This window comes from Drosophila kikkawai, chromosome 2L (genome assembly GCF_030179895.1).
Source record: "Drosophila kikkawai strain 14028-0561.14 chromosome 2L, DkikHiC1v2, whole genome shotgun sequence".
Classification (NCBI taxonomy): domain Eukaryota; kingdom Metazoa; phylum Arthropoda; class Insecta; order Diptera; family Drosophilidae; genus Drosophila; species Drosophila kikkawai.
Window position 1 is genome coordinate 1,369,866 of NC_091728.1, and position 25,007 is coordinate 1,394,872.

Consider the following 25,007-nt stretch of genomic DNA (forward strand, 5'->3'; position numbering starts at 1 on the left):
TATTATTCAAACAAAAAGTATAATATTTGTATAGTTTTTCAATAAAATCGATATTTTATCGATATTTTAATTTCAAAATAAACAAATTTTGGAATATTATCGAGATCTATATATTACAAAAGACATTTTCCACTCGATATACATTCTTAAATATTATAAATTACCATTAATATATGAACAAACACAGAATCTTTATAAATTTTCCCTTAAAGATTCGATAAATGATATAAATATTCTTATCCCATAAAACTAGTCTAAAACTTTCTCTTCCAAACTCGTAAAAACTAACATAAAACCATCAAAGCAGCATACCCCAAGCACTATCCTAGACAGGGGGAATGGATAGCCCATTTAGTAGTAAAAAGGTGTTACACGCCCAGAACAAGGAGAACCGCTTAAAGCGCCTCGGGGGTGGCTTTTTCCAGCATTTAACATAACTGGAAAAGTTTTGCTATTTCCCTCACCCCACTTTACCCACTTGAACATTGGTGAAAATTAAAAGTTAAATGCGCAAAGTCAATAAAAGCCGGCAATGGCGATGGCGATGGCGATACTAACAAATGGAAGGACCAAGAACGAGGCAAATCCTTTAATGCCATTCGCATTTGCATGGCAATGGGAGGAGTGAGGAGGGCATTCCATTCGAGGACAATAGCTCGCCGCCTCTTTGTGTCTTTTGTGCGGCACTTGCGACGCTTTTGCCAACTGTTTGCCGAGAGATAAAACTCGGTTGAGCGCCGCCAACTAATAAAATGCATCCCAGCAGCAATCGCTCTGGGTCCTGGTTGGTCCTGCGAGTGGTTTGCGTTTTGTCTTTGCCGGCTGAGTGGCTGCGTTTGCTTTGCTAATTGATGCACTAGGCCCTGGGCTTGTGTACTCTTCAATTACGGAGCCCCAGCATTTCGGGGGATCTGGAGTAAGTGGCAAAAGGGACTATTGTCGCAGGACTTGCCGCCCAACACCACCACCTTGAAGTGCAAGCGTTTGAAAAATCAATTGTGTGTGTGGGGAAAAATATGCCAAGCTTTTTTAATTAAAATTTTGAAGATCTTCTAAACGCATTGGTCCATGGATTATTGCAAGCATTCCATAGTTGTTCAGTTTTATTTTTTCTCTTTTAATTGCAATTGCAGCGTCGCTCATTATAGCGATAAATTTCCAATGCAAAATGAAAATTTGCATTTTAATTTGCGCTAAAAAGGGAGAGGGAGAGAGAGAGAGAGGAAAGGGAAGCACTTGCCCCCACAATAAAAGGAAATTAGTTTGCCATATTTTCCCCCATTTACACTTTTCCTCTCGCATTGAATCATCCACAGGGCAAGGCAGAGAGTGTGGCCATGTTTGGAGTGGGCTCTAGCTGGCAGTGTGGCCAGAGCAAACATTGAGGGTAGATTCGCTTGCTTTTAGCACTAATTAGTCAATTTATGTCCAATTTGCTAATTTGTGGATGCTCTGGTGTAGCTCCATGGCTACAGTAACGGGCAATGGACAACGGACATATCGACATATGTAGGCTATATATGCTGGTGCTGCTGGCCGGCCGCACACAGTGCGTATGATTAATATTTAATTGCATTTAGCCAGAGTGCAAATCGGAGGGATACACAGCGAGGAAAATGTAGAGATTTCTAAGGGAAATAAGGTGAATAAAAGGAAGGAGCTTAATTTTCTAAAACAAACTCTTTCTAAACTTAGCAAAGTTGATCGTTATTGGTAGTTGTATTCAAGGTAGATTATATATACTTTTTAACTTTTTAAAGAACTCCGAAGAGCTGGCTTTGGCTGTAATGAACAAGCACAAGAGAGATAAATGGCTTATAAATTTGAGATAAAGAAAAGTTAAAGTAATCCATTTTAATTACGTTGCCTGAAATTAGCGAACTTTCTTTTTTTCCCATTTTAATATGTATTTATTTTATTTTTACATATTTTATTAAACAGGAATAATTATTAATAATTAAATAAATAATTATCAATAATTTTTAAACCCTTTAAAATCCCACATTTCTTTAAGTGCATCCACTTTTCATATGTTTCCATTACGCATTTGAGCTTGCCATTTTCAGTGACCAAAGCAAACCAAATTAAATTAACATTTACACATAAATATTGGTCCTGCAGCGAAGGACTCATAAATTGCATCCGCTCTGGCTGCTCGCCCTGATGAATAGCCCGCAAAAACCCATCACCCTCCCACCCGAAAATCGAATCGAATCAGACGACAGACAAGGCCATTAGCTATATTCTATTCTACGCCCCTCCCGAAGGGGGTGACAAATAGACAAATAACGCAAACGAATCAAGAGCAGCTGCTCTGTGACGCAGATGAACGCCAGATGAATGGGCTTTTCTTTGGGAGTTTGGTGAACGGAAAGCATTTGAAGACCAAGAAAGAACACGAGCGAGCTGGTGGGTTTGGGGTTTACCCAGCAACGAGCGGCAGCTGTTTGCCGGGGAAAGCTGACAGTATAAAAGGGTTGTGGCGGCAGCAATGAGACATCACAGCTCCAGCTCCTCAGTTCCCAAACAGACCAAGCCAGCAAACCCAAGCCCAGCAACATGCGCTCCTTCATCTTCGTGGCCCTCTTTGCCCTCCTGATCGTGATGGCAGCCGCTCAAGGCCGTGGTGGCCGAGGTGGTCGAGGTGGACAGCAGAGAGGACCCCAAGGAGGACAGCAAGGAAGACCTCAGGGTGGCCCAGGAGGCCAAGGAGGCCCAGGAGGCCCAGGAGGTCCTCAGGGTGGACCTGGCGGCCCATGGGGTCTGCCGCCAAATGGAACCCTGCCCTGCAACAGCACCACTACCACTACAAGCACCACGGAAGCCACCACCAGCACCACCGAGGCCGCCACCGAGGACTCCTCCTCGGCTTGAGAGATGTAACACAGCTCGAAGCCAATCTAAAATCCATTTTGGCTTGTTCTCCGCCGTTCCCTGGATATTAATAAAAGTTCCTTTTCATTCCTGCAAGAAGTAAATCTTTTTCACATTTTCACACAGACACAAAAAGTTACAGGAAGAGAAAAGTTTTGGGCTTAGAAGCTAGTTTCCTTTCTATAATTCCCACCCCAAATGGACTGGCATTTCTTTCAGTGATGGATGCAAGCAAGAAGCCCGAGGCTAAACCAAGGGATTCCAAATCGAAATGTAACTTGTTCTCCAAGGCCGCTGTGGTGGCTGACAGCCCGGCGGCCATGAGATGTGACAGTCGAAGGGGGAATGTCGACACACGTTCTGAAAATGAGGCTCCTCCTCCGCCTCCATTTCCCCTCGCAAATCCCTGCTTGCCGTTGCACTTCTTTAAACCCCATCAAAGGCTGTAGCTGTGTCAGCTAGGAGAGGCATTCCGCTGGCTCTTCTCCCAGCAATTATGTCACTGGGATAAAAAAAAGCCAGCTAAACACTTTATTTATGCAGTTCGCCTGCGCCGTTTGTCTTGAAAGTTTTCGCATTAAACGAGCGGCAAACTATGTGCAACTGAAAATGAGTTTTCGCTGCCAAAAAAGCAGAGAGAAAAAACTCAGGAAAAGCCTAGGAAAAACCCCGCTTTAAATATAATGTGGAGAAGAGAGCGAGGGTCCCGGGCAACAGTTGTTTCTCCACACATTCCCGACATTCTCCTGGGGGAGATTTGTTGCTCCACCAACTTGGCTTATCCCCAAGGAGCAGGAAGTTGGAGCAGGTCCAGCAGGAGCTGCCATTGCCATGGATTTCCGCTTCACTCGCGACTTCTCTCGACTAACTTTAAGCTCCTTAGCGCCATTGATGCTGCCGGGTTTGGGCTTGGATTTGGTCCTTTAATATGTGAGGCAGAAATAGATCAAAAGTCAGGGAGCCAACTCACATGACGAGGAGTTCGGGACAAAGGCATAAAGGCACAGACCCAGACGGAGACGAAGACCCAAGCACGGACACGGATACGGACTCGGACCCGTTGGTGGCACATTTTTATTGGTCATTAGTGCGAGCCTCTATCGGCATTCGTAAGCATTTACACATCGTTAAACTTTCATTTCCGGCAAATTAAGCGCATTTTATGTACCTTCTCTCAGTTCGGTTGCCCTCAGACTGGCCCTTGTCCTCTCCTGCTCCCTGCTTCCCTGCTTCTTGTCCTTGCTGGCCACCCTGAGCGCTGACTAGGTCACCACCCGATGGTCGTCGGTGTCAGCAGAATGACCACAACAAATGTACACTGGAAGAAGGTGCCAAAGAACTTTTGAGTTTTTCTAAAATAATTAAAGCATTTAATTTAGACAAATGAGAGAAAGTCCTAATATAATATATCGATTTTGTATCGATATTTAACTATTTAATTGTCTGAGTAATTAATTTATTTAAGTAATTTAAAAACAAGATTATTTCTCTCACTGTTGAGGAACCCGGCTCAACCTAGGCTCGTGCCCGGTCTTGAGCATATTTAATGGACGGACAAGCAAAAGGGGCCCCGCCTCCGGGCGTGTCCCTTTCATTGTTTGTCTTTCAATCGAAAGTCAATAGCAAGGACTTTCCGCCATTCACATTCACCGGAGGAGTATAAAAGCTGCCGTGTCTGTCGGCTTTAGGATCCTGCTAACATGTCATTCTGGGCAGTGAGTCGCGGCCTGACGCCACCTTCAAAGGTGGTGCCCATGCTGAATCCCAACCAGCGCCAGTTCCTGGAGGACGAGGTGCGCTACCGCGAGAAGCTGAAGCTTATGGCTCGCGGCGATGCCATGGAGGAGGTGTATGTGCGCAAGCAGGAGACTGTCGACGATCCCCTGGAGCTGGACAAGCACGACTCGTTCTATCAGACCACCAAGAGCCTGCTGGTGCTCTTCCAGATCATGGGCGTGATGCCCATACACCGCAATCCGCCGGTCAAGGATCTGCCCCGGACTGGCTACTCGTGGACCTCCAAGCAGGTGATGTGGGCCGTCTTTATCTACACCTGCCAGACCACCATTGTGGTCCTGGTGCTGCGGGAGCGGGTAAAGAAGTTTGTGACCAGTCCGGACAAGCGCTTTGACGAGGCCATCTACAATGTGATCTTCATCAGTCTGCTCTTTACGAACTTTCTGTTACCGGTGGCCAGCTGGCGGCATGGACCCCAGGTGGCCATCTTCAAGAACATGTGGACGAACTATCAGTACAAGTTCTTCAAGACCACCGGCTCTCCGATAGTGTTTCCTAACCTGTACCCGCTAACCTGGACGCTGTGCGTCTTCTCCTGGCTGCTGAGCATCGCCATCAATCTCTCGCAGTACTTCCTGCAGCCGGACTTCCGGCTGTGGTACACCTTCGCCTACTACCCCATCATTGCCATGCTGAACTGCTTCTGCAGCCTGTGGTGAGTTGCGGAACGATTGTCTTGTGGATTGCCTTACCTTGCATCTGATCCGCCTATAGGTACATCAATTGTAATGCCTTTGGCACCGCCAGCCGCGCCCTCTCCGACGCCCTGCAGACCACCATTCGGGGCGAGAAGCCTGCCCAGAAACTGACCGAGTACCGCCACCTCTGGGTGGACCTCAGCCACATGATGCAGCAGCTGGGACGCGCCTACTCCAACATGTACGGCATGTACTGCCTGGTCATCTTCTTCACCACGATCATCGCCACCTACGGTAGCATCAGCGAGATCATTGACCACGGGGCCACCTACAAGGAGGTGGGCCTCTTCGTCATCGTCTTCTACTGCATGGGTCTGCTGTACATCATCTGCAACGAGGCTCACTACGCCTCGCGGAAGGTCGGACTCGACTTCCAGACCAAGCTGCTCAACATCAATCTCACGGCGGTGGATGCAGCCACCCAGAAGGAGGTGGAGATGCTGCTAGTGGCCATTAACAAGAACCCGCCCATCATGAACCTCGATGGCTATGCCAACATCAATCGGGAGCTCATCACCACCAACATCTCCTTCATGGCCACCTACCTGGTGGTGCTGCTCCAGTTCAAGATCACCGAGCAGCGGCGGATTGGCCAGACGCAGCCGTAGGGAAGAGAAGTTGCTGGGAAAATGCTTTTAAATTTTAGTTTTTAGATGTATTTGATTGGAAATAATATTTAAACAGAGGCTTTTGGGCTGGAAACAAGATGGTTTTAAATGGGGCATACTTTTGGTCTGCTTTGAGAATTTTAATTGAATGAAAAGTTGGCTGGAAGATTGATAATATACAGAGGGTTCTAAAATCAAAATAATTAAAAAAATTAATAGAATGAGTTAAATGCTATTTAACCCCATGAAGGCTTCGACTTTTCTGCTTCAAAATTCTATGAAAAATAATTTCTAAAAATTAAACAAAAAAAATCACAAAATTTTTCGTTTACCCGCCGACTTTTTCTCAACTCCAACAAAATGTGCCACCGCCGGAGCCCGGATTACAGTGGCAACACCTACCTTGGCCTACACCTGGGCACTGATAAATTCCGCGCCTTGATACTCGATGCCAACCTGAAGGCAATCTACTTTTCCCAGGTGCGCTACGACGTGGACTTGCCCGAGTATGGCACCAAATATGGTACCGTGACGGACGGCGGCCCCATGGAGTTCCTCGCCTGCCCCGTGATGTGGGTGAAGGCGTTGGACATGCTACTGAACAGCCTGGAGTCCCAGGGCGCGGATATGCATTCGATAGTCGCGGTATCGGCGGCTGGCCAGCACCATGGCTGTGTCTTCTGGTCGGACCTGGGGCTGCGCAGGCTGTGCAACCTGAATCCGCACCTTCGCCTCCACGAGCAGCTGCCGGAGAGCGCCTTTGAGCTAATCCGCTCGCCCACCTGGCGTGACACCTCCACCGACAAGGAGGTGCTCGAGATGACGCAAGCGGTGGGGGGCTCCTTGGAGATGGCGGCCATCACCGGCTCCCGGACTTATGCCCGCTTCACGGGTCCCCAGATCCGAAAGGTGTTTAAGCAGTGCCCGGAGCACTACGAGCGCACGCCGCGGATCTCGCTGCTTAGCAGTTTCGTGACCTCGCTGCTCATTGGCGGCATGGCCGCCATCAGCGTCTGCGATGCTTCGGGAATGAACCTCTTGGACTTGGGGCAGAACAAGTGGTCACAAAAGTGCCTGGACGCCTGTGCCCCCGACTTGGCCAGGCGCCTAAGAAAGCCGGTCGCCTCGTCGCAGCTCCAGGGACACATTGCGGACTACTACGTGAAGCGCTGGAACTTTAGGCCCGACTGCATGGTCCTCTCCGGCACCGGAAGCAAGGGCGCCGAGCTGGCCGGAGTGCTGGTTGAGAAGGACTTCATTGTGATCTCGCTGGACGTCAGCGACACGATTACAATGCCCCTCACCAAGGCCCCGCATCTGGAGGAGGGCCATGTGATGCGGCACGCCACTCGGCCGGATCAGTTTATGGGCCTGCTCTGTTTCCGAAACGGTTTGGTGGCCCGCACCATCATCTGCGAGGAGGTGGCCAAGGGCAACTTTGACCAGTTCTACGCAATGCTGGATGCCACGCCCAAGGGCAACGGCGGCAACTTGGCCGTCCACTTCTACGACCGCGAAATCCTGCCCATATCCAAAGGCGTCCTGCGCTGGGACCCCACCATGGACAATCAGCAACAGGAGTGCCTGCGGGGCGTACCGAGCTTCGAGACGCCGGAAATGGAGGTGCGAGCCCTCCTCGAGGGCCAGATAATCCACCACTGCGCCATTTCCCGGGAGATGGGCTTCGGCCCGGACCCAAACACCAAGGTGATTGTGGTGGGCAACGACGCCAAATACCACAATCTGCTGCAGATCGTGGCCGATGTCTTCAACACGCCCGTCTACAAGCGGTCCGGGCCCGAGGTCTGCCTGCTGGGCAGCGCCTTCCGGGCTCGCTATGCCTTCTATGAGCACCGGGAGAGGCCCTGCAACTGCCGCGCCTGCCGGCGCAGAGGCTGCCGGGAGCCAAAGCTAAGCTTTCACGAGTTCTTCCGCAACGTTCCCTCCGGGTTGACTCTGGCGGCGGAGCCGGATCCCGACAGTGCCAAGACCTATGCCCCGCTCTTTGGACGCATCTCGCAGATGTGCCAGCTGTTGGGGGCCCAGGGGGCCCAGTTTCTGGATTCAAAGATGAATTTGTAGGGTGTGTTTATTGAGATGGCCTTCTGGTATGTGGTTTTTTCCTCCTTCTCCGAAAAAAGCTAATAAATGTAACGAAAACGTGGCTAGGTCTAGGGTAAGGCTAGTAGGCTCTTAGAAGTCGGCATCCCAACCGGAGAGCTCGTCCGGCGGCTCGTTGGGATCGCAGGGGAAGCGGTCAAAGTACCGCACATCCGTCGGATGGGCAATGGGTCGCACAAAGGGCGGTATCAGCAACTGACTGGTCAGGCCGTCCCAGTCGAAGCCCAGGAACCATCTGAGGAGAAGAGGGAAGCATAAAATTAATATCGATTCATACTCTATAAATATATCTACATTTTCCGTAACCTGTAACCCTCAAAGAAGATACCCACTTGTGTTTCTTAATGTCCTGAATGCCGCCCGTCTGGTAGCCGAGCCTCTCTGAGGGCACATCGCGGCAAAGGCGCTTGATAAGCTGCACCGCCCAGCGGGACATTTGCTTGGGAAAGTTAATCATGTCGATGCCCTTGAGAATGAGGTTGTACGTCTGCATGGGATCGGGGGCACTAAAAGGGGGACTGCAGAAAAGGAATAATTAATGTTAACACTCTCTTCCCCTTTACCACCAAAACTACTTACGTGCCGTTGAGCAGCTCGTGGATGAGGATTCCCAGGGCCCAGTAGTCCACAGCCCGGTCGTGGCCCTTGTTGAGGATAATCTCCGGGGCCACGTACTCCGGCGTGCCGCAGAAGGTCCACGTCTTAGCACTGGTTCCTATCTGCTTGGCGAAGCCAAAGTCCACGATCTTGACGTAGCCACGCTCGTCCAGCATCAGGTTCTCGGGCTTCAGATCCCTATAGATGATGCCTCGGGCATGCAGGTACTCAAAGGCCTGCAGCACGCAGCCAATGATGAACTGGGCGGCATTGTCCTCGAAGGAGCCGCGGTCGCGGAGCATTGTCCAGATCTCCCCACCCATGCAGGCCTCTAGCAGCATGTAGACGTACTTCTCGTCCCGGAAGGTGCGGTACAGCCGACAGATGAACGGCGACTGCGAGCTGAGCATGATGTGGCGTTCGCTGAAAATGTGCTCCTCCTGCTTGGTGTCCACGATGTGCCGCTTCTTCAGGCACTTCAAGGCGAAGATATCGATCCTGTTCTGATGGTGGGCCTTGACCAGCTCCACCCGGCCGAAGCCACCGATGCCCAGGGTGCTGACAACCTCGAGATCCGTGAGCTTGAGGTCGGGGAACTCCTGCTGCAGCTGCTGCTGCTCCTTTGCCTCCTCCCCGTCTGGGCTGTGCCGGGCCTGCTTCATGGCCAGCATGCGGCTCTCATCGCCATAGTCCTTCTCCTTGAGCTCGCAGAGATCCCCAATGAGACGCTTGAAGGAGTCTCTGTCCAGGGTGAGGCACTCCACGCCCGGCGGCAGGGCAATAATATTGGCCGTCCGCTTGTCCTCGTTGATCAGCGCCTGTTCGCCGAAGTAATCTCCCCGGGCCAGGGTCCTCAGCTCCGTCTCCTCGGCGGACGAAGGCGTCAGCTTCTGGGTCACCCTTACATTGCCCTGCGAGATCAGGAAGAAGCTGTCGCCGGCAGTGCCCTGGCGGATGATGTAGGTGCCGGCGGCATAGAACTCCAGTTCCAGGACATCCGCTATCTTGGCCAGCAGCTCCTCGCTGAGGTTCCTCAGCAGCGGCACTGAGCGCAGGAAGTTAACACTGTTCTCGATCCGCTGCAGGCCCGTGCACATCATGATCTGCTGGAAGACCCGACGATCGAGTACCCACACGCGTGCCGCCTCGCTGAGGACCCTTATGGACGCCGTCCTGGTGCAGTTGTACAGGATGGCCAGCTCTCCGAAGGCCTTGCCCGGCCCCATCTTGTCCAGCACCTTGCCCTGCTGCATTACGGCGAACTCCCCAGCGGCGGAGACGTACAGATGGGCGCCCACCTCACCCTCGCGGATCACAAACTCGCCGGCGGCAATGCTTTTGGAGTACATGGAATCCACCAGTTCCCGAACCTGCGAGGCATCGATGTTCTTAAGGAAATCGTTGTCCATAATGGCGTCCTTGATCTGTTGCTTGTCGCTGGGAGAGAACAGGGATTAAGGGAGCTCTGGAGTCGCTTAAAACGAACTGGAAACCCACCTGAAATCCTTGTCGTACTTGGGTATGGGTATGCTGTAGGACTGCTGCATGGACTGCACACAGCTCTCGGCGGAGACACCCTGCTTCTTTATGGCTGCAGGCATAGCCTTGGGTTTTAAATCCGCCGCTGGAGCTTCCACTGGAGCAGCAGCTTCTGTTGGGGACGAAGAAGTCGTTGCAACGGAGGAAGAAGAGGGCAGCGGACTCAAAGAGAGCGCCTCCATGGCAAAGGCCGGACTGGAGGGCAGCACCATGCCGCAGGAGCCACAGACATGGGGATCCCTGCCTTGCTCCTGCTCGCCACACTGCTCTGGCAGCGAGTAGAGCTTGCTCTTAGACTGCTGCCGGGTCACGTTTAAATGGTTAGTGGTCTGCTGGAGCACGCTCTGTGGGGAAGAATCAGAGGGTCAGAGATGGAAGCGCGTCGCTTAATCAATTCCCCGCGAGAGATTCCCAATTGACAGGCAATTAATAGCCAGATCGTCGTCATCGCGTGACTCCCCAGTCACACCGCCAAGCGCGAGTCCAACTCAATTAGGGGAAGATGAAGATGACCCACTGCGGGCACAGGCAGGGAAAGATTTCAAGATGAGGAGAATGTGGGAAATGGTTCTTGGTAAATGTTTCAATAATTCCGAAAACCTGTATAATTTTCTAAAAATTATTTGTAACCCCCTAAGACATGTTATCTTTATTGTTGTTTAAATTAAAAATTTTAATTTCAGTGTAGACCTTCCCCTCGATTTTCTTATCACAAATCCGCAAATAGAATGCTAAATTCTCCCATTTTTTTTACCCGGCGTTGACCCAAAAAACAGCATAGATAAAGCCTAAACAAAGCCAAGACCGCTTTCGAGGCGCCTCTCCCCCAGTATGTAAGTAGAGCTAGTCATAGCCCCAGTTCCAGTTCCACTGCCAGCTCCACCTCCTACTCCACCTCCACTTTCCGTCGAGGGTAAACAAAGATAAGCCGAATGTCAGGGCGAGGTGTTACCACCTCTCGCCCTCGTCTCTGGTATCCCCTAACCGGGCTTTGCTTGTTTTCCAAATTATTTGCATAGAAATTAGCATCGAAAAAACACTTTTTGGGGATCGCATCTCTGGGATCTCTGTTTTTCAAGATGCGCGCGCGTGCTGCCCGGGGTCGGAACTATCTATGTTTGTATCTCAGAGCCACAAAGGGGTTTTGGAGCAGAGAATAGGGGCGAGAAGGGAATGAGGTGGAGGTGATTCGGCAATTAGCGATGCACAGTTTTACAGCTTCTGTAAAAATAGCTCTCTGAGGGAAATTTCCACCAAGACAGAGGTTACAAGAGGCTTGTAGATCTCTCTGAACCTCTTTAAGTCTGTCTAGATCTCTCTAGATTTCTGTAGAAGCCTTCAAGAGGTTACGAGATGTCGTCTTAAGTCTACATCTCTCTTGTTTCCTCTAGGTCTTCTTGCTCCTCTCTAGATGTCTATAAATTTATCCCAGTCCCCCCAAAGTCTGTCTAGATATCTCGAGATATTTGTATCTATAAGTTTTTATATATCTTTGTCTGTCAAGGTATGTGTTAAGATATCTCTAGACCTAGGTCTCTGTATATTCTCTCTAAATATCTGTGTTCTCTATAGATTTCTTAAAGTATCTCCAAGTCTTTATATCTCTTTCTAATCCTTCTAGACCTCCCCACATACAGCACCTTCTTTTCAGTTAAGATTCCAAAGCTTCTTCAATTTATAATGATATTGTGATTATAAACAACAAAACTTTTATGATTTATACGACCTAGAAATCATTATCTCAGCAAAGAGTAGACCTCTCTAGCTGAAAAACCGCAGCTTTATCTTTTTACAACCCCCCAATTAATGGGATAATTGAAATTAAATGATTTTTCGGCTACCGAAAGCCCCTCAATTTACACGGAAAGTATCTCTCAGCTGCGAGACTCGCTCGCTCTCGCGGGCTATAAAAACTGACTACGAGATCTCGCCCAGAAGTGCTAATCACTTGGCTCAATAAATCTGTCTTACAATTTAAATACAAGTCGAGTGGAGGAGGAGGCAGCGGGAGGGAGATCCAAGTACGAATGCCTGGGCCTAGAGAGCAGAGCGTTAGATAGATACGGATATCTCACAGATACAGATACCGCGGCAAGGGCACGGGTTAGGAGTGGGCACAACCAGGGGTTCCGCGGGGTGTATCTGATATCTGGGCAGCGTCTGAGATAACGATAGCCGAGGGCGGCGTGTCTGTGTTTGCAGATACTTTTGTATCTCTGCGATACACAAAGCGAATTCGAAATTAGTCCGAAAAATAATAGAAGCTAGAGTGTTCGGTGGTGGCAATGGCTCCTGCTTATCACCGCTGCCGGAGCAAACAAGGCGATGCCATAGACAGCGATGGATGGGCCAGAAACCAGCCAGCCAGGGTTTCCCCCAAAAAAAAACGGTTTTTGGATCAATGAATGGATGGATGGTACCCACTCCCACTAGACCATGGAGTAATGTAGTTATGGAGCAACCCCTCACCTTCAGCTTGTGTATCTCCCGGTGCAGCTTGACCAGCTCGCTCTCCCTGCTGCGCACCATCTCCTTGAGCGAAAGGACATCCCTGGTCAGATTGCTGACGATCGCCTCGCGCTCCCGGTCGGTCATCATAGCCTTGGCCATGTTCCAAGTCGTCCAACTCCTGCCTCTGTTAAGTAAGCCTTGTGTCCCAGCTCGGGTTATATTCCATTCAGGCGCTGGTCTTCCGCTGCGATTCGCTGGCGGTGGGTTTACGCGCGCGATTCGTTAGCGACTGGCTGTGGCGATCGACGCGGCCTATGCGGCGTATGCGTGATTTATCAGAGAGCCACGGCGGTAGCCACTCTCTGCCAAAGAGCAGGGCACATATCAGTGCACAAAAAGAGAGCGATCAGCGGAAGAGAGAGCAAGAGCTGTAAATTAAATTTGGCTTTACGGCAGCCGCTGCCAAGCTGAAAGCGAAACCCAAAACAAAACCCAAGCCACAAAAGCCCGGGCGTAATTTGATGATGACAGCTACGACGACAGTCTGTCGGGGTGGGAGAGGGAGTGGGAGGGTTAGAAGGGGGTGAATGGGGGTGGCAGGAAAAGCAGCAGTAACTGGAGGGCAAGGGCAGCTGGTCGTCCAAAGCATAAAAATAAAAATGAAAATGAAAATGCGAAAAGCGAAATGGCAGCCAGCAGATGTGAAAGCGAAAGCTAAACGAATCAGCGGACAGGGGCAGCAGTAGGATGTAAAGGCCAGGATACGGGCAGCCAGGATGCGGTGGACCAAAGAGCAGGGCAAGCAGGAGCGCAGACCGGGTCACTAGATAGACAGGACCAGGTTTAAGCCACCAACTACAGGAAAAATTCTGTGACTTTTATTTTTAGGATTACATTTATATATTACCAGAATTATTATAAAATTCATAGAAAAAATATAAAAAAATGTATAATATAAACCAATTAGAAATATAAAATATATTATCACCTAAGTATTTATGAGAAAAACTTAAGTATTGATTACACAAAACTAAAATAAAATAATATAAAAAAAACTTTAAAAGCTAAAGGTAACTTCACACTTGTAAATTCTAATACTCTCACTCAAGTTGCCACCTTTCTTAAATATTTATCTTACACAATTCAATATATAATATTAAATTTAAGGAAATTAAGTAATTCCTAGTTGATTCTCCTCTTTAAAATCCCCCATATAACTCAAAATATAAGCACTAAATCGCAAATAATCCGCTTGAAAATCCCCGATAAAATCTCTTCGAAAACTCCTCCTACCCACTTGCGAGTGCTTTAAGCTTTAAGTTTGAAATTGAATTTTATTTTATTCTTTCAATTTAAGTTTTCGGCAAACCGCTCACAGTGGAGGCCACAGGGAGGAGTCCCGCTGTAGTTCCGTTATAAAACTGCTTTACAGCCATAATAGAATTATAGTCACAAAACTATAGAGCAGACAGCAGCGCCCCAGCACAGTTTAAACTCTATATTTTTTTGTGGCTTTTTTTCGAAGCGAGGCCACGGATTTCGCTGGTATTCAGTGGCTTCACTGGCTGCTGCCGGCGGTGGGCCACATTTAATGGAGACTCGCGTCGCATTCCGGGCACTGAGACAGTGATATATCTCAAAAAAAAAAAACGGGGAGAGAAGGACGTGACAGCCGGCGGGCAGAAGTCGCAGCCCAGACAAAGGAGGAGCAGGAGGAAGAGGAGCACCAACCACAGACACAGAACAGAAGGATTAGCTGGAGCTCAACTGAAGAAGCATCACAGCGTCACACGCGGCGTATGCGCAATGATGCAGCAAATGATCTATTAAAGCATTGGCTGGCAGGAGGAGGTCAGAAGGTGGGGTCTCCGACTACCTACCTTGGCTCTCCCAGCCAAGATAAATTAATGCTCAGCCCCGGAGTGACTGCCAGCTCGTCACTCACCTCTCTGCCGCCTGCCAGGTGAGGAGGAGGAGCAGGAGCAGGAGCAGCTCAAAACTTTGACATGCTGCGGTAATTATCTGCAGGGGCTGCTCAGCTTCAGACAGCCTTCCCTCAGCCAACCCCAAGATTGACCCCCATGGCTGGCGTGGAAACTTAACGTCAATCCCGCAGAGCCAGCTAATTAATGGACGCTAATTCCTGATGGGGAAAGCGGGCCCTGGGGATTCCCCGCTTATCATAAAAGTTTTTGTCGCGCATTTAAAAACAAAAGCTAAGAGAGAGAGCTGAGACAAACAACAAACAGTTGGCAAATAAATACTAAAGTCAGGACGCCGGGCAACGTTTAAATGAAACTATTTCCGAGGATTTCCCAGACAGAATAGTTATTTGTTTTCAAATTAAACAGAAAACTGAAAACATTTAAAATTGAAACTACCTTTTTGAAGGAAATAATTAAGCTTTTGACGAAAAGTTTAATTGCAAACTAAGTGATTACAGCTGGAGAGCATCAGAGAGTGTTCAGCTTCCTTGATTACTTACAGATTAAAGAGGTCCTGGGCTCTCCCAGTACCACTTCCCTGAAATCTCCCACGTCTCATGACAGGATTAGCAACAGGATGTCAGGATTTCCCGACAGAAGACCAACGCCAATCATTGCGAGGATTTGTTTCGCCTGACAATATTTGCATAATGGATAAGATATCGCCTGTCACAGATTCCGCAGATCCGTGATTCGCTTTTGCATTCCTCCTCCATCCTCTTGGCTGTCTGTCAAAGTAGAAAGAAAAGTCACAGACAGAAAAACACATCACCACCAGCAAACGTGTCATCAATTCTTGGTATTTACCTTATCTGTGACTTGGTTTTTTCTCTCTCTGTGCGAACTATTGGGTGGAGTAAGGCAAAAAAGTCAAGCCAAATCAAGTGGCAATCTGTGGTTATGAGCGGGTTCCCATAAACATTTCCAAGGCCCGAATCCTGAACCCCTATCCCTATGCAGATCGTATGTAAATGTGAGGCTTAAGCAGGCTTTTTTCCCCGGGAAAAACCATCAACACGCAGGGAGTGAAAAGAGCCAGAGGAGGGGGCAGCAGTAGCAGCTGACAACTAGGACAACACTAGGGATGTACACATAAATATAGAGGGGAAGGGTAAGATTTTATATATTGCATTAACTATTGCGTTCAATAGAAAATATTAAAGGGTTTAATGTTTAATGAATGTAAAAATTTAAAAAAAATTAGCAAACTATATAAAATATATATTTAGTATCGATACATTCTGTCATCTCTAGACAGCTTACAAAAAGAGGTGACAATGGCAGAACCGACGGCAGATAAACGAAACCAATTTTTTACATTATTTTATTCCATTTCGAGCGGGCAAGGAAGGACTCGATTCCTCCACTCCTCCTCCACTCCACCTCCGACTCCTACGGTAAGCCGACTCTCCCAGGGGATCGCTGCCATATCTTATCGCCTTATCATCAACACAACATAACACTCGTTCGTGTAGTTATTCAATTAAAATCGGAGAACCCACTCCCTTCCAGCTGCGCCGCCGGAAAGGCCAAAGTGTACGCTGGGGATTAATTCGGGGCACTGCGGACCAGGTGGATGGTTGCTGGAATGGTAGTATGTCCATGTAGCTGCCATTATCTTTGGCTTTGGCCTGGCGGGGACTTGACCTGCCAGAGGCCTGGCAGCCATTCATCCCGGGCTTTTGTTGTTGCTGTTCGTTCTCCTCGCATTCGTATCTCAGTTATTGCCTTTGGAGATGCCCCTTAAATCGAAGGGTTTAGAGAGCATTTTCGGCAGCTAAAAAAGGGGGATTTTATTAACAAAAAGAAAGCCTTTGTTGGCTGGGAATCATACCAAAGACTTAGCTTTGCTTTAGCTTTAGGCATATAGTAGTCATTTTCCTAGGTAACTCTCAGGTCGACTTCCTCGCTTTACAGGCTCCTTTTTGCCTCGTCCTTTGTTCATTTTTTGTGCCTGCTTTATCCCCGGCAAGATAAATGTAACATGTTTGCTTTGCCACAAAAAAAAAGGGAAAAGAAGAAAGAAATCCCTACCATTCCCTCCGCCACGCCTCCTGAAATAATAAACCATCAGCGGACAATGCATCATGTGGTGGGCAGTGGCAGGTCAGGTGACCACCGGATAATTCCAGGGGCAGAACCCTCCATGTTGCGGCTAATTCCCCGATTCTGATTCTGATTTTCCGCCTGCTTGTAATGGCAATGATCTCGTGGAGGTGTTTTGCCCTGTCCCGGATGTCGTCGTCACACATCCCAAGCCAAGGAGCTGGAAAATGAATGAAAAGTTCCATTACTTGAAAACTTTTTCACTTTGCCTCTCTCATAATGGGAATGGTGGTGCCTGCAAGGAAATGTTTTCCCAAGATGCAATCTCGCCCAGGCACGCCTCTCCCGAATTGCTTTTGCCAACCCTGGACGGACGGACTACCCCCAGAAATCTCTTCTTATGCATAGTTGGCGTGCCTTCTTGGTCCTTTCTTGCATCCATCCTCCGTGTGTCCGAAAACGAAAAGAGCACCGAAATTTGTTGCAGATAAATTTAGATTTCTCAACTGGTTTAAGGAGGCAAAAACGAAAAACTTGGAGAAAATAGTACATAGTTGTAATGGGAATTTGAATAGAATTAAAATATTTATGGAATTAATTTGGGTCTAGGGATCAAGGTATTATAAGTTTTGAATGTTTTTTATATTTTTAAGACTTATAATAAGAAAATACAGAGAAAATCAGGAACTACCTATGATCAAAACCCGCCCAAAAACAGTCTTGAAAGATATTTAGAAACCCCTTAAAAAAACGCGAAAATTATCTTTGCAACTAGCATCAATCCAAAGTTTTTGAAGTCATAAAAAACTCTCTTCAAATCTTCAAGAAAAAAATCTTGCAAAAATATCTAAAAACCATCAGTAGAATCCATTTCAAAATCTTTTTTAAAATCAATAAAAGGGAAAAGAAAAATCTAAAAACAAGGAAAAACTCTCTAACATGAAAAAATCTCTTTAAATATTACTTTTAAAGCCAAAACCCGTCTTAAAATCCTTTCAAAAGCTGTCATATTTCACCCCTTAAAATGCCATAAAAAATTACCAAACAAATAATACATTTAAAAATATATTTAATTATCTTTAATACCTGCTTTGGGCTTGTCTCAGTGTACTGGGCAGTGCGGGAAATGGCCAAGTTCGAGATGCTGATGGCTGTGCCGGTGCGTGTTTGTGAAGTTTTGCAAATTGCGAGAGCACACACACTCCCGCACACACACACTCGTCGTCAGTGGACAATGATAGATTAGCCTCTGCCTCCTCCCCCGCCCCTTTCCCCACTCTCCACTCCCTTCTCTACAATCTCTTTCGGCCCTCTTTTTTTGGCCTCTGCTACTCGTATGCGCTCGAGAAAACTTCAATTGGCAGTGCCAACATTTCTTACAACAAAATTAAACTGTAATTGAAAAAGTCAATTAAAAAGTTTCGCATTTTGTTCTCAATGAGAGAGAGTCAGACATTCCTTTCTCCTCTTCCTTTCCTACCCACGATGCATCCCGCAAAAAATAAAAAAAGAAAAGGATGTTTGACGCAGAAGGACTTACCGCCTGCGGGCATGCAACGGAAAACAGGGAAGGGAAATGGGAAAAGCGAAAAGCGAAAACTTAACAACCTTCCTCCAGAGTACCGCCGTCATTTGATCCTTTTTTTGGAATCCCCACGGACTTGCGGATTGAGACATTGAGAGAGAGGATAGCCATGTGTCAATTAGCGGGTAGTTGCCTTTAAATGCGCTTTTGAAGGGAACTAAGGGAGCATCTTTTTGGGAAAAACTATAGAAAGACAATAGATATTGGATTAATCATAAATATTTAGTTGATTTATTTTTAACCTTGACATTTTGCCTAACCATTTTTTAAGAAAATCTTTTATAGTTCAACCCAAAAACGTTTCTAGATAATAAAGTTTAATAGCAGCACTTCCCCATAATGTTTATAGTTCCCTTCTATAAATAAACCATCAATAAACTGGGAAATTCGTTTACCAAAATTATCTTTTTTATGCTCACCACATTTATCAGTCTCAATAAAAGTTTTATTTATAGAAAACGAGTTGTGTGGCGTTTTATCTATAATATAACTAAATTTGGTTCTTATTCAGAAATCTGAATTAGAGAAGAAAAATAAGGAAAATAAATTAAAGATTTTCCCTCAAAATCCCATGAAAATTAAGCACGTTTACTGGCATTTTAGAGCGGACAAAGATGGATCTATTCAGGCCGGAAGTGAGTATTTCGTGCTCCGTGCTCTCCACCCCTTTTGAACAACATTTATTTAAAAATGCAACAAGCATCGTAGAGCATTTTTTGTTGCTAGTTTTTTGCTGTTTCACTGTTTTTTCTGCGCTTTTTTCCGACTCAAATCGATAGAAGCAAAGGGTGGCGAACTGGCAGCCAAAAATGCCAAACAAATTGATTGGAATCGAAAACGAAGCGCAAACGAAAACGATTCGAATGATTGACTGGCTGGCTGAGTGACTGACTGACTGGCTGACTGATGGATGGATGGACGGACAAAATATGATGGCTTATGGGGTAGCTGGTGAAACGTAACCAAGGGAACATGGACGTGGACGTGACAAGGCGAGAGAGTTCACCTTTGATTCCTTTGAGGGGCCCCGCAAAAACATTTTAGCCAGGAATTTAATTTGATTGCCGCTCTCATGACTGAATGAATGAATGAATAAACGTCGATGGTCGACAGCCATTTGTGCGGCTTTTTCTATTTTTTTCCTGTTTTTTTTTCTTTTTTGAGAATGCAATTACGCAATGCAACTGCAATGCAAATTTGTGCCAGGCACATCCCGTCGATTGTTGCTCCGCGCACTGATGTGTTCGTGTTGGTGCCCCATTGTTGTCTTCCCTGCTCAGTCATCGAAAATGCATTTGGTATTATTTGCCGGCCGCTGCCCTGAGGAGACATCCGCCTCTGCATCCGCCTCCCCATCTGCAGCCTCATCCCGAGTCCATTCAAATCGAATCGAGGAGTAGAATCGAGCTGGAATCGCATCGAATTGAATGCATGGCAAGTGCATCTCACTTCTTCCCTGCTGCTGCGGCTCCGCTTGCCCGGAGGCACTTCCTGTGCACTGAGAAAAATCAAAACAATGGGTGAGTTTCTAGGTAAAGCAGAAAAAGGTTTTGCAGGAAGAATTCAGTGGGGAATTATATGACTTTACGATTGCTGTTGGATTTCAGATACAATTCTGAACTGTTCCAATTCCCCTTATTTCTTTCCCCTTCTTTTTCTCGCCGTGTAACCGCCGGAATGGCCATGGAGGCGAAGGCTACAAAACCCGCAGCTCACAATGCAACTCATGGCTTCGACGAATCGGCGAACTCGACGTGTTTATTCACTGCATTTCCTGTTGATATTCAACAAATGTCAGCGGGTGCTCCCTCCCTCCCCTTGACTGTCTCTGAGTTTCTGAAGGAAACAGGAAGCGCATTTGCAGTGCTTTGGCAGCGCAGTTTGCAGAGGGAAGTGGCTATGAAGAGGGAGAGCCAGGAGCCGGGAGAGCCTGAAGCTATGCATTGATTTTTCCACTTATTGTTGGCAATTGAATGCTGACTCTCGACAATGCTTTCTTAATTTTTCAGATTTTTAAATTTCAAATTGAGAAAACAAAACAAAAAGTGTATAAAGTTTACTCTCATAATTTCCCAAGATTTCGTTTAGAGATGAAAGCTCTAACATAATTGAACTTATCTGATAAATGCTTCCATGTTTAAACCTCGAGTGTAATTATTAAGTCGAGTATGCAAGCCCAGCCACTAGATCCTTCCTGCCTTCAACTGCATCCTGGCCCCAAGGCCAAGTTCCGTTTGAGTGTGAATTTAATTTTCATAAATATTTCTTCTTCTTTGGCAGCTACAGCTTAAAATGTAGCTGTAGCCTGAAGTTTGTGCAACGTCAGGACGTACGTCAGGACGTCGTCCTCGTCATCGCCTCGCTCTGTGGTTCCTTTTGCTGTTCGCCACAAAACATGGTGTGTGCCAGTGGAGAGCAGGTTGCTTGGTTGGCGAGGAGTGTGGCTAGCGATGCAGTTCAAGTGAAACACAAAAAATGTCAACTAAAAAAAGAAAAAAATGTTTTATGCATGGACAAACCACAACAAAGCGCGTAAATGTCATTTCCTTTCCGACTAAAAGGATACTTTGAAATTGAAATTGTGGTATTTTTCACACAAACACACACAGAGAGAGAGTCGCACAACCTGCAGCTGTTCCTGCCTGCTCCCTATCCAGCTGCAGCTTCGTTTTTAGATCCTTTGAAATCGTTTTTTCTAGCCAGTTTTTGTAGCTTTTAAGTGGCAGCCTTTAAAGTCTTCAAGGACACAGAGAGACAAGTGGCTAGCTAAAAATATGCTTAAGCATAAATGTTCTTCGGAAACTTCCTCAGCAAAAGGACATTATAACCATAACTATTTAGAGTAATATGCAGCCGACACCTTTTCTCTGCCTGTTTGGCTACATGAACATCCTGCAAAGGAACCACCAACTGTCCCAGAGCCAGGAGCAACACTACCATTGATGTGGCAAAACGACAAAGTGGCCAATAGCCAATGGTCACTGTGCAATATTGTGGGAATAGCATACTTTGCGGCTAATTACGCCCGACAAATAGGCAGGGAAGGGACCCTAACTGACCAGCTTGGCCCTTTGAGGGGTTCCCCACGGCAACGGAACATCAGGCTTTTATGACACACTTGCCAGGAGCGAGGGGAAAGGGCTTTCAATTAGGAAGAAGCTAACGTGACACAGAAGGTGGTAGTAAGAGGTGGCCAGAAATCGCACTTTTGTCTTAAGTAGAGCTCAGGCAGGGGACATGGACAGGATTCTTTTAAAACAAAGAGGGATTAGGATTTGAAATAACATTTAGTGATTAAATAAATATTAAATTTGAATATATTTCAACTGCCATTAAGTCTTCTTACCATCTTTATTGCTTAAATTAAAATTATGAGCAACTGTTACCAAGGAATAACCACTGTAAATCACTAAAGCAAGTGGCTCCCGGAGCTACTGAGCAGAACCACTGACAACACAAGCGACTAAGCATCAAAATTGAGTGAGAGGGGAGAGTAGGGGGAACCCGAATGCATTTTCCAACTGGCTGAGCCGCACTCACTGGGAAAACGGGGGGAAAGAGGGGTGTGAACGGATGGGTAATGCCTCAGGCTGATTCTCACGCCTCCTTCATCCCCCCCAAGACCCGGCCAATTATCGGCATTTTGCATTCGGAATTTGAAAATTTTGTGGGCAAGACACAGGAAGAGGCAGGGGAGGGTTCCTTCCATGAATTATAATGCCGAAAAACTTTCGAGCGACAGAATTGTTGAGTTTGGATTTGGATTTGGCACTTGGAATCCAGCATTCCTCCTGCTCTTCCCGGCTCCGAACCCTAGAAACTGGAGCTCAGGCTCTGCTGAAATATTCATGCGTGTGGCGACAATTATGCCATGAAAATCCCATAAAGGAAAGTGCAAATACGACAGCAAATCCAAGGGCTAAAATTAATTAAAAGCAAAAATATGCACTCAAACAATATAGTAATAACATTTTAGTTTAATTATACATTTTAATATTTATAAACTAAATAGTATGGCAATTATTTTCAACAGGAGATGGCTTTAAGCAAAGAAAACCCTAACTATATTAAAGAATATTTTAAAGAACGTAGAAAATATGATTTGAAGAAACCAAAAAATCCAAGTCACTATAAAGGAAAGCGTAGATATGATTTCACTTAAGGCAGTCACAAGATTTTTAAGTATAAGATAAAGAACAAATATAAATATTACAATCCCCTTCATGACATTCTCTATAATGTTGTGAAGATCTTTCAAAACATCAAACAGCATAATGATGTAGGACTTGTTTTCAGTATTCTTTTCAATTTTCGTTTGAATGTCGCCATCATTTGTTCCCTCTGAGCTGGATCCATCGCAGGAGCAAATCAGTTGCCGCAGCTTCTGGTAACAAGACTCTAAACAACGATCCTGTTCTTTGCCTTCATCGCTCTCAGCTTTGGGGCAATGGAAGTGCTTCAGATCTTGAGATTCCTTGACGTCGACCGCTTGTAGTGATTCCTCCTGACCAAGAGAATGCTCGTCACAAATTGGTTAGAGATATGGCCACCACTTACATCTATACTTAAGCCGAAATTCAGGAATAACAACACCAAAACACACACGCTTGGATTCATAGTTAAATTTCTTGAATTTTAGCGATGCTCCTCCTCTGACGTTGGCCAGCCGACTGAAGTCTGATTCGCACACTTCCCGATTGTTTGAGACTGAACTTAAATCGGGAATTCACACTATATCTTTTTGTATTTATGCCTTAATCTTATCGATTGCATTTTAGTGATAAGTTAATAGAAATTGAAAATCTACATTAACCAAAGCAACGTCTTATCTTCATTGATTAGATTCTAAAACATTTGCAAAATGTGACCAAAAGTAGACAAGGTATTATTTTAAATTCGTAAATGCGGTACTTTAAAGTTAAATTTACATGTGAATGGGAAATGCGTAAATGTTTTTTTAAGCTGCAGTATAATTTCTCTCCGTGTACTTGCAGTATGTGTAGCCTCAGAGTGGGTTCCGAGGGAGTATTTCTATGGGTGTTCTAGGGATATAAATTGGTCAAACCGCAACGCACACCCAAACACACACCGAAACACAAATCAGCCGTTCGCCGCAGGCTGTGCGGCTGCAAAGAAAGCGAAGAAGACAACAGCGGGCTGAAAAGCGGAAAAGCGTGGAAAGCGGAGAAAACTTTTACGAGGGCCGCAATGAGCGGCGAAAAGTTTCCTTTACGACAATTATGGTAAGGGCAGCGAGGGGATGATGAGGGAACCCGCGACGACCAACGACGACAAAGTTCAATTACGGTCAACACAAATTGTTTTGCAATTTGAAAACACATTTTCATAGTTTTTCACCCTGCAGCACCAGGGTAATGAGGGACTGCTGCACTCACCCCCACTTCCGCTCCTGCTCCTCCTCCTGGAGGCCGCAAAGTATGCAATGAAAGAGCACGCACAAAGATTGTAATCGTGATTTGCGCATATTGCGTAAAATTGAATTTTCAAGTAACCGAAAAGTTGCCTTCAGTAAGTAAGGGCGGATGGGCAAGTGGGCGTGGCGGCAGGCCAGGAGATTTCTCAATTCGAGTTCTTGGAATACAAGAGTGTGCGTATGTGTGTGTGTGATGGGATGGCAGCGTGATTTTGAGGGTTAAGAAGTTCAGGTCACCTTTACTTTTTATTAAAAAAAATATTATTAATATATTAATAATATTAATATATTTTTCTTTCCCTTTCTTGGCCTGCAATGTACAAGCAAAGCAGGACTCTGAGAGAGTTTTGCCCTTTATTACAACTGAGCGGAATTAAAAGGAAAACGACCGCTCTTTTAGTTTTTTTTCGGTTATTCTAGTGATCGGAGCCACATCTAGTATGTGATCTCTATCATCTACTCTCTTCCTCTCCCTGCAATGTACCAGCAAAGCAACAACAGCTCCACTCAGTAGCCAACGAGAGAGTAGTACTCTGAGGGAGCTTCGACTTGTTTCTCTTTGAATAAAACTGACTCAGTTGAACTGAGTCAACTCACAAAAGAAACATAAAAGGCGTAAGGAACTAACCAAAAGAATATACTATTAAAGTCTAACTGCCTCTATAAGGCCTTAATTTATATTCCTTAACTTTCCCGAGATCAGAACTCTCCGTATCATATTTACATATATCCTCATGTTTCCCGCCTGACCACAAATCACGCTTTCATCTCCTTCAGAGTCATCGGCAAACCGGCAATGACAGTTGCACTTGGTCAACCACTCAGGCCTGATGTGTGTCTGTGTGTGTGTCTGTGCGTGTTTACATGTTGGGCCAACATCCTTTGAATCCCCGAGTCCTGCATCCGCTTACCAACTATTTGCTCTGGCTTAATTGTGGTCAGCCTGCCGAGGAGCAGGGGGTAGGAGGAGGAACTACAGCTCCAAGGAGCAACCAGGTCCAGGCAAATGACAGGCGAACAGGCGAGCTTACATCACTAAGTCCTGGCGTGCTGTAAAGCAATCCTTTAGCAGGGAGCTGAAAATGCAACCTTTGTTCTGTCATTATTATTATTATTTTCCTTTTTGGGCGAAACACGATTTTAATTTCATTCGAAATTCATGGGCTGCAGTTTCTGAGAGCAAAGAAGAAGAAGGAGCAGAAGGAGCTGCTCCTTGGTGTTGCAATTGAATTCGCGTCGAGACGCCAAGCTGGCAAATAGCTTTATTCCGGT

At 46.4% G+C, this 25,007-nt stretch overlaps 4 protein-coding genes and 2 long non-coding RNA genes across 7 annotated transcripts in view; 4 read left to right on the plus strand and 2 right to left on the minus strand.

Moving 5' to 3' along the window:
- Positions 1-2,191, plus strand: part of LOC138928012 (uncharacterized) — a 162,624-nt gene extending 160,433 nt beyond the window's left edge. For both annotated transcript variants that reach the window (XR_011444464.1, XR_011444465.1), the window contains one exon: positions 2,122-2,191. This is a non-coding gene — a long non-coding RNA (uncharacterized lncRNA). The remainder of the gene's footprint in view (positions 1-2,121) is intronic.
- Positions 2,192-2,559: 368 nt separating this feature from the next.
- On the plus strand, positions 2,560-2,874 carry LOC121502387 (uncharacterized). The gene has a single exon (XM_041775798.1). The coding sequence runs from the start codon at positions 2,560-2,562 to the stop codon at positions 2,872-2,874; it is 315 nt and encodes a 104-aa protein (XP_041631732.1).
- Positions 2,875-4,574: 1,700 nt separating this feature from the next.
- Gr21a (Gustatory receptor 21a) lies at positions 4,575-6,365 on the plus strand. The gene is made up of 2 exons (XM_017173059.2): positions 4,575-5,326; positions 5,386-6,365. Exons 1-2 carry the CDS (start codon positions 4,575-4,577, stop codon positions 5,975-5,977), a joined length of 1,344 nt encoding a protein of 447 aa, XP_017028548.1. The 3' UTR covers positions 5,978-6,365.
- LOC108079157 (xylulose kinase) lies at positions 6,338-8,289 on the plus strand. The gene is made up of 2 exons (XM_017173409.3): positions 6,338-8,085; positions 8,147-8,289. Exon 1 carries the CDS (start codon positions 6,338-6,340, stop codon positions 8,057-8,059), a length of 1,722 nt encoding a protein of 573 aa, XP_017028898.1. The 3' UTR covers positions 8,060-8,085; positions 8,147-8,289.
- Pkg21D (Protein kinase, cGMP-dependent at 21D) lies at positions 8,049-12,963 on the minus strand. Its single transcript, XM_017173397.2, has 5 exons — positions 12,704-12,963; positions 10,193-10,578; positions 8,678-10,132; positions 8,431-8,616; positions 8,049-8,333 (listed from the first exon to the last, which is right to left on the minus strand). Exons 1-5 carry the CDS (start codon positions 12,842-12,844, stop codon positions 8,171-8,173), a joined length of 2,331 nt encoding a protein of 776 aa, XP_017028886.1. The 5' UTR covers positions 12,845-12,963; the 3' UTR covers positions 8,049-8,170.
- A 9,297-nt stretch (positions 12,964-22,260) lies between these two features.
- Positions 22,261-22,996, minus strand: LOC138929686 (uncharacterized). Its single transcript, XR_011445927.1, has 2 exons — positions 22,859-22,996; positions 22,261-22,805 (listed from the first exon to the last, which is right to left on the minus strand). It is a non-coding gene; the product is annotated as an uncharacterized lncRNA (long non-coding RNA).
- Positions 22,997-25,007: the final 2,011 nt, after the last annotated feature.

Excerpts from the sequence above, each read along its gene's own strand:
- LOC121502387 (XM_041775798.1), top strand. The coding sequence starts at position 2,560 with ATGCGCTCCTTCATCTTCGTGGCCCTCTTTGCCCTCCTGATCGTGATG.
- Gr21a (XM_017173059.2), top strand. The coding sequence starts at position 4,575 with ATGTCATTCTGGGCAGTGAGTCGCGGCCTGACGCCACCTTCAAAGGTG. Across the intron at positions 5,327-5,385 it reads AACTGCTTCTGCAGCCTGTG|GTACATCAATTGTAATGCCT; the intron begins GTGAGTTGCGGA and ends ATCCGCCTATAG.
- LOC108079157 (XM_017173409.3), top strand. The coding sequence starts at position 6,338 with ATGTGCCACCGCCGGAGCCCGGATTACAGTGGCAACACCTACCTTGGC.
- Pkg21D (XM_017173397.2), bottom strand. The coding sequence starts at position 12,844 with ATGGCCAAGGCTATGATGACCGACCGGGAGCGCGAGGCGATCGTCAGC. Across the intron at positions 8,617-8,677 it reads CACGAGCTGCTCAACGGCAC|TCCCCCTTTTAGTGCCCCCG; the intron begins GTAAGTAGTTTT and ends CCTTTTCTGCAG. Across the intron at positions 8,334-8,430 it reads CAGGACATTAAGAAACACAA|ATGGTTCCTGGGCTTCGACT; the intron begins GTGGGTATCTTC and ends TCTTCTCCTCAG.